The sequence below is a fragment of the Nestor notabilis genome, unplaced genomic scaffold (assembly GCF_000696875.1).
Source record: "Nestor notabilis isolate BGI_N333 unplaced genomic scaffold, ASM69687v1 scaffold10303, whole genome shotgun sequence".
Classification (NCBI taxonomy): Eukaryota; Metazoa; Chordata; class Aves; order Psittaciformes; family Psittacidae; genus Nestor; species Nestor notabilis.
The window spans coordinates 41,219-55,638 of NW_009920595.1; the positions used below are offsets into that span (position 1 = coordinate 41,219).

General features: G+C 43.3%; 2 protein-coding genes across 2 annotated transcripts; both read right to left on the reverse strand.

Annotated features, from left to right (window-relative positions):
* Positions 1-823: 823 nt before the first annotated feature.
* Positions 824-4,242, reverse strand: SOST (sclerostin). Its single transcript, XM_010010741.1, has 2 exons — positions 4,023-4,242; positions 824-1,245 (listed from the first exon to the last, which is right to left on the reverse strand). The coding sequence occupies exons 1-2, from the start codon at positions 4,240-4,242 to the stop codon at positions 824-826; spliced, it is 642 nt and encodes a 213-aa protein (XP_010009043.1).
* A 6,428-nt stretch (positions 4,243-10,670) lies between these two features.
* Positions 10,671-14,060, reverse strand: DUSP3 (dual specificity phosphatase 3; the record flags this gene model as incomplete). The annotated part of the gene is given in 3 exon segments (XM_010010742.1): positions 10,671-10,876; positions 12,913-13,159; positions 13,992-14,060. Coding segments are annotated over 3 exon segments (522 nt in total), but the record flags the coding sequence as incomplete, so codon positions are not given.
* Positions 14,061-14,420: the final 360 nt, after the last annotated feature.

Genomic DNA, 14,420 nt, shown 5'->3' on the forward strand with positions numbered 1-14,420 from the left:
GTGGCTGCCCCATCCCTGGCAGTGTTCAAGGCCAGGTTAGACACGGGCTTGGAGCAACCTGCTTTAATGGAAGCTGTCCCTGCCCGGGGCAGGGGGTTGGAACCAGAGGAGCTTTAAGGTCCTTTCCAACCCAAACCATTCTATCATTCTATGATTCTGTGGTTTTAGTTGTCAAATCTCAGTTTTGAATCTGTTGCTCCTACAGTCTTCTAATTAAAAGTATGAAATAGATTTGTCACACTTTTAAGAATAGAAGTGTCATTGATTTTTGTGGTTTAGAGGAAACAACTGGGTCATGAGGGCATCTGACATCCCAACAATTTGACTTCAGGCAACGTGACTGTTGAAATCCCTGCTATCACGTTCTACAACACATTCAGAGAGTGGTAACTCTCCTGGTGCTTACCTAATCTCATGCTTGTCCTGCATCATGGCACTTACAGAAGAGGGGAAAAGATCTCGGTGTTCTTTTCACATAGAGTAGAATGACTTTTAATAAACTGTGATTGTCACCATAACAGCTTCACTTTCTTCTGCCTGCCTACTTGTACAAGCCACATGACCTCACGTGCATCTCCAAGGTGTACCTCTCCTCTCACACTGAATTTAGGTGTTGCTACCTCCAGCTCAGTTTATCTCATTCTCTTATCAGACCATAACTGCTACAATCTGATAGATTTTTCACTATGTGAGCCCTTGACCCAGCTTAGCAGAAGGAATTAGAACCTACTGCAGCCAGAACGTGATGCTGTGGCCTGTGAGTGCCAGTTGGTGTCTTGTAAGATATCCGGAGCTGCGAGGCTGTGCCGCTCGGAGCCGCCTTCTAATAGGCATTTTCTAACTCATGCTGGTTAGATTTGCTGCTCCTCGCCCTGGAGAGACGGGGCTTCTTGTTCTTCTGGGGCCTGGCAGGTTCCTTCCCGAAGTCCTTCAGCTCGGACTGGTTGTGGTAGCGAGTGTAGCGCTTGCATTTGCAGGACGTGACAGCTCGGAATTTGTAAGTCCGAGTCTCCTCCTCGGGACAGGCCATCTGGATGCGCTGCGTGCGGGTGTGGGCAGGGATGCAGCGGTAATCCAGGGCGTTCTGCCGCCACCACTTCCCTCTCCCGATCGAGTTGGGCAGGAGGTGTGAGGGGACGCACTGCCCAGAGCACACCAGTTCCTTGACGGGCTTGACGCTGCGGCAGGGCCCCTCTGTGACATAGCGCGTGGTTCGCATTTCTCTGCAGCTGAAGTCGGAAGCGTCTGCAAACAAGAAGCACTTTAATCACTGACTCCTTTTGCCCCCACCCTTGAGAAAGCACTTTGGCGTTTGTGTCGCAGATCTCCAGCCCGGAGCTAGACACGAGCTGGACATCCTGAATGGGAAGAGTATCTCCAGACTCACCCCTGCAGCTTCAGCATATGTGGCTACTTTAGTTATGAGACCCTTCAATAGCAGTGTACAAAGTGATGACTAAACTCCTTGTCACCGGGTAAATCCCATCTCAGGCTTGTGCATGTGGGCAGCAGAGCTTCCGAAGTGTAACCCCAGCAGCAGCGGTTACTTCATGGGAGATTTGGATGGGATTCTCCTGGCTTCATTTGCTTGTGGACAAAACCTCCCCCCATTGCTCTAGTTTAACTCTATTGACTTCAGAGGCTGACTCCAGTTTTAAATCTTTTGTGCAACAAGTAAGTGTTCCTTAAGTGATTTTCAACTACTATAGTGTGTGCCAGGAAACAGCAGGTAACAACAGTGCTAAAGAATTCCCACTCTTCAGGCATTAGGTTTTCCATCTTCACTGCACTCTGTGATAATCCCACATATCCCACTAGAGGCACCTTCTGGCTGATTAGGAACCTTACAGTGGTTTTTTTCCCTTTTCCTCAATGGATAGATACAGGCAAATGAAACATTAAGAAATACAAGAGCTTTTTAGCACTAAGGATTTAGAAGAACTTTCTGGTTGTAGGGAATTGTAGGAACAGACTTATTCTGAAGGCATCTGTTTTGACAAGTGACCTGCTTGACTAATTGACTAGTTTGGAGGGCACATGCTTTGACTTCTGAAGGTGTTTGTCAAAGAACTCCACCGGATACACTCACATTAATGTTCTGCTTTTAGTCAAAAGGATAGTTTTAACCCAGGAACGCTACTTGTGGTGCAAATCCTCAAAGGTCATGTTAGAAATAGAAGGCTGTATCTGTCAGGCCCATTCCCCTTGCTATGCACAAGGTAGTCCCCTCCTTAGGACATCGCAAGAGAATTCTGGCTCTATCTGTGATAGAACAATATTTGTACAGACATTTTGGTTTATCCTGTGAGGTTCAGAACCAGCATTTTGAAAGTTCAGGTTTGTATTTGTCAAAGTAGAGCTGACAAGATTTCATCTTTCTAAGGTTTAAGGACTGCATGAATGAAGCAATCCTTGTCATAATGCTGTGCCAAAAATGCTGGTAACCGAATCCATGTGCACTTAGTCTAATCCTCCCAAGTTCCTTAACATACAAGAGAATGATGTCTATGTAAAAACTACTGCTCTGAATGGGGTGTATTGTACCCCACAGCACATAGGCACACGCAGTTCAGCACTGGTATTTGCCTCAGCTGACTAGGTTCATTTTCTGGGCATACGTCCCCTGTCCTCTGTGAGTGCAGATTCCACATACTGCAAAATTATTCATGGTCTGGTGCACACTCATGTGTCCTGGCAAGGTCTGGTACTTTGGATCATTATTTTGCTTCTTTGTGTTAAAGACATTAACACAAGGATGTGAGACCACTGCATATCTCAAATAGCTGCCCAGGCTCCTTCACTCTCTCTTGCTTAAGTAAACGCACATACCAGTGGGACAGATTCCCCCCCACTGATGTCAGAGCAGTAAGAGGCTAAAGAATGAAGGCATTCAGCTGTAACAACACAACCAACCTGTTTCGACCTGGTGGTTGGTAGAGCTGCCTGTGAGCAGCAGAGTGCTCCCCTCTTTTAGGGATTTAAACCTTTATAAAGTTACACTCTCAAAACCATCACTTCTGTTTTAAAGTACAGTTAATGCTATGAAAGCAGAAAGCCAGAGTTCCCTCCAGTTGTCCTGAGAAACAGAAGGCCAGCTCTGCAGTGCACAATAGTGGGAACTAACTGTCTTGTTGCTCTGTGTATTTGGTAGACGTGTCAGTCTGGAGGTCTAAGGTTGTCCTCATTGCCAGTAAGACACTTCTTTAAAACTACCTTTTTCTCTGTTTGGTGCCAACTCCTCATCTTCCATCTCTCCTCTGATGGTTGTGTTTTGCATCATTGCCAATGTTATGTATTTGGCTAAATGCAGTGCCAATGTATTATGAACTGTGTCAGTGCTCTTCAAGTAGCCAAACTGATCCCAAGATTGCACACCTCTGCAAAACAAAGTTCCCTCCACTTCACTTAGGCACGAATTGCCCTTGGGAGTGTTTTAATTGTAACAGGTTTTTTGGTTGCTGGGATGTGGCTAGAAATCTGGCTGTTGGCAAAGGATAGTGAGCAGTGCACTCCTCTAGCTGAACACAACCTCCGTGCGCCGTTTCTGCTGTGTGATCTTTGGCATCACTAGTGTGACTCCCTCTACAGATTAAGAATTTACATAATCTCCACTGTCAACCCACTGCCCCATCCTGACATCAGAAAGTTGTTTTGTGAAATTCCTCCCAGTGCTTGTAAGCTCGAAACACAGAAATCTAAGTAATATTTCCTGCAGGTTTTCTGCAGTGGAGCTGTGTCTGCAGAGAGCAGGTGGGCAAACCGGGAATGCCAATTGTAGCACCTAAGGACTGTTCAACAGGTAGAACACTTTCTTCATCAGTAAACCCCAGTGCATCCCTTCTAATGTTTACATGGATCCTTCTACAGTAGGTATTACTCCCTATCAATTACAGCATTAGGTCCACACCTCAAGTTTTGATTAAGTATATATATTAAATAAATCAGAAATGTATAAGAACAAGTATTCTTTTGCAAACTGTCTATTAGGGTTCAAACCCATAATATTGCTGGTTTCTTCTTACCGTTAGGGTCTGGAGCTGGCTGGATGTGTCTTCCTCCATGCTTTGCCTGGTTCATTGTGTTGTTGTTGCTGACAGTCTGCTCCATCGGTGTCTCTGTGTTTTCGGTGATCTCAGGAATGATTTCTGTCGCATCATTTTTAAACACTTGCCACCCTTCCACACACCGAAATGCCATTTGTGTTAAGACACAGACAGAGCACACAGCCCAGGAGATCTGCATGGTGGCAGCTCACAGATTAGCTTTTCAGCACCCTGACAGTCTCAGATCCCAGGCAAAGGCACATTATTCCCCTTTTTTAAATCCTTTTTAGAACCAAGCCAGCCAATGACTATGCAAAGTGGGAAGGGCCAGACAACAACTCATTCATCTCAGCTTTTGTCAGTGTGAAATAAAATGGGTGTGTGGGGGTGGGTTAGTGAACAATATTCTACAAGTTCTATGTCAAAACTTCTCAGATGTGTCCAGTTTTGTGCCTGGCAACAATGGTGACTGACAAGCCAGGATGAATCGCGAGCTGACAAGCTCTCTGCAGTTTCTTTCTAACAATGGTGTAATTAAAACCTGCCTCTACCTCCACGTCGGCATCTTTGGCTATTGTCTTTTCCAAAGGTTTTTCAGACTTTGTACTTTTACTGTTGTTCTTCCCCTCCTGCCCCGGTACAAAGCAAGCAAACCTAAAGCTGTAGTTCAGTGTATACTGCTCTGCTTTTCAGTCTTTGCAGGCACATTACTGGGGGTGGAGGGGTGTAGCTTTTTTTTCCCTTTACAGAACAAGGAGCTCTACATTTTGTTTCACAAATATCCTGGAGGAACCAGGAAAACGCTGCTTTGCAACATGAGAAGGGTTTTGTTTGGTTTTCCTTAAAAAATAAGCTACTTGGCATATGTTAGTTAGGGGAAACAGCCTGGATGTTGTACATAGTGCTTTTGGATGTGCTCTTTCTTATTGCATACTACAACTGCTGACATTCTGCACAAGTGTTGAATATAGGACATCTGCTTATTTCAAACACAAGAACATGACCAGACTGATTTCCACTCATGATGCAACCAACAAAAAGAGAGAACTGATGTCCCTTATGTCTATTGCACCTCTGCCCAAAATGTATTCATGTGTCATGTTTTAAAATCTCATCTCTGGTATTCTTCTTCCTTGCAAAAATCAGATGATAGTGCTGAGAGTTGCATCATTTCTTTGAGCTCACCATAGCTACTGCAAGCAAAAATGTTTGCTTGAAGCAGTAGAGGGACACCCATGTGTGTTACTACGATGTTTGTCACATACATCCTCAGAAAAATACTCACTGTAGAAGAGATTCACTGTCTGCCTTTCCTCTAATGCTACAAGACCCTTTACCTAAGGCTTGCACTGCATTCTGACGACTTCCCTGACCTGGGAAAAGGGGTGTCACTGAGGTTAAAGTGCAGGTGCATTCTCCCTTGTGGTCACCTTGATGATAAATAATAGATTTCAGCAGCAGCAATGACCTGAGTACATTTCACCTCTTCAGCCTAACATGCACACAGGCAGATGCAGCAGATGTGCTAGTGGTACTGAGTTTGATGAACTTCAGCATACCTGTTCTGCACAGCGGTCTAAGAAATGACTCTGTTTTATGGAGGGACGCACCATACCACTCTTGTCAGATAGGAATACCACCTTGTATTGGTATTCACCACTAGTGACCCCGTCCAAAGTGAGATCACAGCCTGTGGCACAATGTACAGCTGAAAAGCACAACAGGAGAGCAGGAGAAAATGGAGTACTGGTAATCACTGAACCACTGTTACCTATTCACTCTCCTAGTTAAAAGCCTTCAGAATTGTATCTCTCAGCTCAGTTTCTGTTCATTTCTTTTCACTTAATGTCTGTGTAGTGAGTATTTCCAAAGGCTGTCATTGGCACTACGGGCCTACTACAGAGAACCATATTTACGGTAATCAACTGTCACATAAAACGTAACCTTTTTCTTGATGCAGCTTCTCTAAGTACTTGAACAATCCCCTCTGTAAGTGTCTTAACACTTACCTGTATTGCCCACTGGGAGAAATAATACCTGAGAAACTGTGAATGTGATATCAGGAGTGTTGTTTAGCCTCTGGCTTAAAACTCCTTGTCCCCAGGCCAGGAGGGCAGCCTAAGAGAGGCAAGAAAAGAATCCAAATCCTACAGGCATTCTAAGAAGGAACCAGATGTATCAGGAGAGAAGATACAAGGAACAAATTGGCATCACATACTCAGCCTGACTGTGTTGCTGCTGCTTTCTGGGCTCAGACTGTGTCCTGCTGTGATTGCACTGCAATGCTGTACCCCTTACTCTAAAGGCATGAACATACAAACCAGTTTCTGAAATCAGTTCTGTCACTTGTAACATCTGGTGCTCACTGTGCACCCCACCTCTGCCCATACCTGGCCAAGGGGTACTGCCAAGGTGCTGTTTGGAATCTGTGGACAGCAGTTTACAATTTACACACTCCACAGGAATCACTTCTGGCATGTTCAAGAATAACTTCTTTGCTTCTCAGACAGTTCTAAGCTGCTGCTGAGCCACTCTGGCCCAAGCAACTTTCATCTGTCTCCTTGCTGAGTCATGTACTACCATGTGAATCAGCCGGAATGCTGTGGTGTGATCTCCTCCAAGCAGCCAAGACTAAATGGAATCTTGGTGTTCTCCCAGCAGAGCCCAGCAAATGCACTGATAAATCATTGTGCTGGTTTGCCTTTCCAGCGACAGGACAGGAGCACATTAGATTTACACAGGAGCACTGTTCAGGGCTGGAACGATGACTATCTAAAGAAGAATAACAAGCCTACAGCTCCATCTGGTGAGTCAGCCAGCCAGGAACCTTGGCACAGGGGAACTGGAATTACAAAACCCCACAACAGCTTAATTCATTTTCAGGATTTATTTGCAAAATGGAAGAAATGGACAGAACACTAATTCTCATGAACAAATCCTTAGAAGAGACCGCTCAGGCTTATTCTAGTTTTGGTTTTACTCACTGGCAAAGCCCAGAAAGTCACTTTAGAAGAAGCCTCTGTGCTGTACTGAGAGTCCATGAGACTGTCCATCTGTGCTAGAAATACTCAACTAGCAGAACCAGGATCAAAAATGGGGGGAAACCTGTTTCTAGTTCTGTCAGGCTGTAGGAGAAAAACGTGGCCAATACTAACACAGGCTCAACATCCCAAAAGGGAATTAGAATCCAACAGATAATAGCTGCTAGCCCTGCATTCCCATGCTATTCATTCTAAGTTTGAAACTTATGGAATAGTCACTTTTCCAGAGTGACATACTGCAACACTGTCTCACGTGTGTTCTGCCAATACCTGTGGTTCCGAGCTGGATGCTAGCTCCTGCTCTTTTGTCAACATTGGAGTCTCAGCTGCAAGACCAAGGGACGAAGAAAGCACTCAGAAAACATGATGTTTGCTTTGAATCTGAATTTTTAGTTACAAACTTCTCCCCTGTGCTTATGGAAAGGCCAAGAAAGATTCAGTTCAGCCTGACTAGGAAGTGAATTTAGTTTTACATATATCATCATTTGCTCTATCTGGAGGTTCCTCTTTGTACCTTGCTATAAAATGCTAATAGCTTCTCACCTCCACTCTTGCCCCTCTTCAACTTCACTAACTCCTAAGCACAAAACCCCATAGCTATTGCTTTTTCTTTCATTGTGCTGGATTTTACATGGTAGACACATTTGTTCTGTCATAGATGCCTATCTTTCTTACAGAAACTCCATCCCTTCTCCAGAGTGCTACCTACACAAGCAGCACCACGCTGCTCTTCAGGATAAACACATCACGCTATTTTAGCTATAACCAAGAGGTTTCAACTCCAAAAACAAGTGTTGCAACAAACAGTGATTTGAAAAGATACTTTCCCCAGTTAGCATGTTTGTGAGGAACATCTCACATTTCAAAAGGACAAAAAGGTGCATTTCTGCCAGTACTTTCTGGGTTTTGTACTAGCTAGAAAGTAAGTTCTCATTCCCATTTTATACAAACTTTCCTTCTGCAATCAGAAAATGAGATTTAGAAGTACACAGCGTATGACAATGCATTTGAGGCACACAAGCTCTTCTTGCCCTGCTAGAACAGGCGAGAAGAATTTGAAACATTGCTGTACTCAAACAGGAAGATAAGACTACAAGAGGCAGGCTGTGGTCCATTAATGGAGCAGTGGACTGACATTCTAAACTATTTTTAGCCTACTCTAAAAGCAGAGCTAGGAATGGCTTCATTACTGAGTCACCCACCAGTAACTCAAAATAGGATATACCATCTGACAGCTCAATAGTCAAATCAACTTATAGCACTGTCTTATTTCTCTCCACCCTCCTATCAGAAGATGTTTGTTAAATCATTTCTGTTACACTAAGCTAAATGGGCCAGATTAGCACTGAAGTTGCCATTAGAAGTGAGCAGTGTCCTATGAATTCAAAGAATATCTTCAATATAAGAGCAAATTCCTTTATGTCTTGATTTGTCAGCATTTCTTACAAAAACAGGTGAACAGACTCCATTTTACTAAGTGTTCTGGTTTAATCTGACAACTATCAGCCTTCTTTCAATCTATGGAAGAGTAACAAAAGTTTAATGCCTAATGTTTTCTTGGCTCTTTAATGGACTGGAATTTTTGACTTCTAAGTAACAGGTCAAAGACAAAGTACGTGCTTGTGAAGTTCCTTTTTCTTCCCTGTAGTGCAGACAGATATTAGGAATCCATGGTGTGAGACATCAGAGAAAGAGAAATTCTATGCCCACAGTAAAAGTTTTAAAAGCATGATTTATAAGTAAGACTGTAGCATGGAAAAGTCAGCAGAGTGGAAAAGATAAGGCCAGTATTCCTATTCCCCAAGCTACACAGCACGGAATTAGTAACTGGGAATTCTGAAGAAGCTATTCACTTAATACTGATAAAATGGGATCTAACAGTGTATGAGTGTGTAATACTGATATATGGGTAATGGAACTAACTATTGCTCCTTACTAGTGATCCATCCCGATTCAAAGCAAGCACTAAATACTGACTGTAGGGAGATGACAGAGAACATTATGGAGAGTGTTCCCCAGTTGTCCCTTTAAAGGACACATAAGAGAAAAGACACTAGACTTGCCAGTTCCCATCCTGTGCAAGGAAAGAGAAATAAGCCTGGTCTTCAACCAGAATACTCACTTCAGAAGTTTAATGTCAAGGAAGTTATACAGCTATGCAGGATTCCCACCCCCAAACCACACAACCCCAACAACCAGAAGCAAAACAATGTAGGTCCTTTGTGATTTTTGATTAGTGAGCTGAATATACAAAACTAGATCCTGGCTTACATGTGTTACAAATACAACAGTGTTTGTTTAAGATACTGTTAAGATTTCTCATCTAGAACCACATTAAAGTACAGATAAAAAGGGAACACGTATCTCAAGTTCTGTTAGTTTAACCAACAATTCTGACTTCATAGAGAAGATCCTTTGCATTAATATTGTGCTATAACTCCCAGGTACACATCTACACACCACCAGGCATACTGTAAACAAGGCTCCCTCTCGTAATATTGCAATGACTCGTTTCAACTTTATGTCAAACAGAATGAAGACATTTATTTTAACAGAAAGGAAACGTTTCCTATTCAGTGTGGTATGGAACAATGCTCATTTCTGCTTAATCACACCATGCAAGCAATCCAAGAACTCCTGAGTATACTTCTGCAAACTGCTTTGCAGGCACAGCTGTGCTGTCCTACTGGAAGTAATCTGCATATGTGGTCATTCCATCCTATGTTCATAAACAGTGACAGGAAAGAAGGGAGAGAGACATTGTAATTCCATACAAGCCTCAGGAGCCATTATATTCTGATACTTAAGGACTTTATCATACATCCAGTACAAGCACTCCTAAATACAAACCATTTTTAATTCCTTGCTCAAGTTTTTTCCTCAACATTTGCTCTTGACTTTGTTTTCTAGTATGAGTTAAAAACAAAAATAAAAGAGCATTTAGGATCAGACTATTTCATGTCAATCACCAGAGCAAGAGGTACAAATACTCCTGGAAATACAGTGTGCATCAAGATTGGGCTCTGAATGGCTTTACTACCACACACTGTGTATTGCATAAATCCACACTAAACACAACACTGCATACACTTCATTTTACAAGCGAGTGCTTCTGTGTATTTGTATATATGCTTCTCCATTCCTTGAAGCTCCTGCACTCAAACTTTAGGCACTGTGTGCATGGGAAGAAGCTTTAGAAAATACAGTACTTCAATTAAGAGTGAGTGATGTGTTGGGGCTCTCAGAAAATGGTGCACTGGTGGGATGAAAGACAAGGCTTAAATAAATCACACTCAATGTCAATGCAAAGCACAGATGCTACAGAGTCTGCAGGGGGCTCTGGCGTATGTGTGAAGACAGCTGCTGTCACTGGAGTTACCCCTCTAAAAACACCTCTTCGTTGTGACACAATTTTGTGCCTTCTTGAAAGACAGACCCAGAGTTTGAAAAAGATACTTTCACTAGACAAGAGCAGGAATTCTGTCTCCCTCACAGTAAAGGACTGAGCTTGGTGCTTGGGGGCTGAGAATCTAAAGCATCTAAGACATCCTCTGAGAAACTCCGAAAAATACTCGCGTGCGCTGTTCTAGGGCTTCAGTTTGCCCTCCTTCAGCAAGCGCTCGTTGAGCTGGCAGAGCTGCCTCAGAAAGCCATCGTTGGGGCCAATCTCTCGCTTCTGCCGGACCGTGATCAGCGCAGTCTTGACATCCATGTTCTGGCGAAGCATGAGGTAGGCAATGACCAGGGTAGGAGAACGGCTGTAGCCCTCACGGCAATGCACAAACACTTGTCCTGCAGGGAAGACAGGTCATAATTTGGCTTATTCTGCAATATACGTATGAAAAGCGACATGAAATAGTTAGGATATAAAGCATATTAACAATTATGATTTATGGATGCTCCTCTCAAACCATTTAAACTCACTGATGTTTGTCCCGCTCGTCTCACGAGAGCAGAGTAGAGGGGGAGAATCACCTCCCGTGACCCACTGGCCACACTCCTTTTGATGCAGCCCAGCACACCGGTGGCTGCGTTGGCTGCAAGTGCACACTGCAGGGTCATGGGGAGCTTCTCGTCAATCAACACCCCCAAGTCCTTCTCCTCGGGGCTGCTCTCAATCCACTCGCCACCCACTATCGTAACCAACAGTAATGAAGCAGGCCACTGCTGCCTTTCGGAGATCTAACTCATTTTGTTGCTTCTCAGCTGCTTCCTCTTTGACCTGCTTTTCCAGACACAAAAATTTTCCCCTTTTCAAATGCAGTGGGAGATACAGCCCCAGGCTACTCTCCAGAGTAAATCTGTTTCTGAGACAAGAGAACTCATGAACTAAGCACACGCACTGGCATCATAACCACAACTTGTTTTGAACCACAGCAACAGAAAGCCTGTTACCATGTTTGCCTTGAGCTGCAGAGGCTTCTCAGCTTAAGGCAAGTTTCTCACCAGCAGCACATTACAATAGCTAAAACAAGGCATTCTCAACAGTTCTCTAGTGCTAAATTAGCAAGATTTAGAGATTCTTGATCATATACGTACAAGAGAATTGACTTCCCCTCTGCACATGACTGGAAGCAAAAGGGTTTCTAGCTCTGTGAAAGGCAGTGTCTTAAGGGCTGCCTTTTAGAACTTCATGCAACTAGAAAGCTAAATGAAACCAAAGGGAAATATTACAGCATCCTCTTCACTATCTTTACTCTACATTTCAGCATCAAACAAAACTATCAAAGTGCAATAGCAAGTTAATCTTAAAACTGGCTCCATGATCACCCAGCTACAAAGTTCCTCTTTGTCTACCACTGTCAGAACACAGTGGCAGGCAGGGTAGACAACTACTGAGACTGACAGAATGAGCAAACAGAACTGCTACTGTAAATTCAGATTGCCTCTCCAACTGTTTAGATCAAATTGAGCAGAGGCAGTCATGGCACTGCTGAACTCCTCCACTGCGAGCTGTGCAGTGAGTTACAATGCTCCACCAAACGGGAGGTAAAGTTTCTCCATCTGCCAAAAGCAGATCTCAGCTCGTGTACTCCCTTTGCCCGTTTCAGAGAAAGAACTTAAGAGAGTTGTGGGAGTTCTTGGTCCTCCCCTTCCATGTTCAGTCATGAATCAAGAAAGAAATTAAGCTTGCGTAGAAATAACTGGTATACTGAAACAGCCAGAACAAACACCATCTGGCCCACTGCACTATGTCCTGGGGTTTCTGCTCTGAGGAAACACACAGGAGAGAAATGTGGCAATCAACATTGCAAATCTCATCTCTAGCCTTCCTGCAATCCTGTGGGAATAAAAAGGTCATCATCACATAAAATAATATAATGACTCAATGTACTACAAATTCTAAGGCCAATCTCTACCTTCCTTTACTGTACATCTGGAAAAGCCCCAGGTTGTGAGCAGTCTTCAGCAATGCATTACTTGTATCCCTTCTGCCTTTACTTTGTAATCCCTAGAGTCCTAAAACACCTTCCAGGTCCTGAACTTTTTTTCTAAAATTGATTTTGCATGTGATCCACCACTTTTATGGAAAAATAAGGACACATCTTCCAAGAAAGGCAGTATTACAGGACACAACAGCTTCAAAGTCACCTCTACAGTGACAGACTTCCATTTGCCATATGATGGAGATCTACGCGTATAGACAGAAGATTAAGATGTCTTATTGTGTATTCTGGTGTCTTTGGTACAGAGCCTTGATCTGAATTCCTGGCTTAGATGTTCATCTGATAATCTGAGCAAAGAGCCATTTTAAACAGTAAAATAAATTGCTAAGGAACATACACAGTAGCCAGAAAACATGATAGAAAGATTGCAGTCTGCCTTACCATCCTTCTGGGACAGTGCTTTCTCAATAAAATCAGCTGCCTCCTCGAAATAGCGACTGAGGTTAAACTCTTGCGTATCATTAGCTTTAATCCCATGGTATCTGATGCCCGTGCCCTCATAGAACTCTGCATTGGTGTTCACATGCATGAACGACTTCCCCTCTGCTGCATTCAGAATATGGGTTATCCCCAGACGCTGCAGCTTCATAATGTTCTTGGCTATGAACCTGTATGATAAAAAGTGTCAAGAAAACAATTAGAACTTGGTGAATCATCTCAGTATTTATGATGTCCCCATAAGGTGTTGATAACCAAAACCTCTGCTTTTGCTGTTAACAGATGCTAAAGATACTGTGCCCCGAAGTGATCAGCTACAGATTATAAATTGACAGAAACACTTAGAGCCATGCTCATCAGCTGTGCATGAGAAAATGCTTCCTTCTTGGCTGACAACTGAGCAGAGCACACATGAAACTAAATTAATATGGTGTAAAATTCTAACTCTTTCTGAACATAAAATTCTGATCAAAGTAGGAAAATGCTGCAGATGACAGAAAGCCCAGCAGAGTTAACCCTTGTCTACACAAGCTACATGAACATCTGGAGCGTTCCTTTTCTCCTAATGACTCTTCACCCCTTAAATTGTAGTGTAAGCAGATGAATCCTTATGCATGAGTGAAGCTCCTGCATTTTCTGCTGTCTGTGCCAAACAACTATGGCAATGAGACAAATATTTGTAAAGACTTCATTACCCAAACAAATGTTGACAGATTTTCCATCTGGCAGGACATCATCTGTGCCAGGGGACAAGTATCAGTGTCCAGGGAATCCTGCTTGCAACACAAAAGTAAATCCTACAGTGCAAGGCCAAAACAAAACGTATTAATTCAGCTGTGAGTTCCTATTCTTAGTGGGTGAATATATAGTTTAAGTAATAGTATATAGATTGGTATATATCCAGTACTGGTCAGGATCAATAGGAACTCGTGTCCTGGAATTGTGACTGAATCTGGCAACACGGACCGGCTCCCCTGGAGGCAAACTCGTTCCCAGGGAATGACTTTTGCAGATCTTATAGATTATTTTCTTACAGAGCTAGAGGTGAAAATGAGAGGATCTGTATGCCTTTTTTTTGGATCTCTCCCATCCTTAACATTTCATTCCAGTTGCACCATGTTCAGTGTGGAAATGCTAAGTCCTCCAAATAGCAGAGATGCTAACATCAGGACGAGAGGTAACGGTTTTAAACTAGAAGAGGAGGGATTCATGCTGGATGTGAGGAAAAAAGCCCCTCTCCAGCTTTCTTGTAGGCCCCTTTAGGTACTGGAAGGCTCCCACATGCACCATCAACTGAGAAAAGTGCTACTGGGACCCCTGAATGCTTTTCCCCATGCAAGCACGTTCATCAGCGCCGTGTATCCCCCTGGCTCCTACCATGTGCGTGAAGAATTAATTGCGGTGAGTTTTGTAGGGCTTAGAGTGCAGAAACATTCATGTCACCAATCACA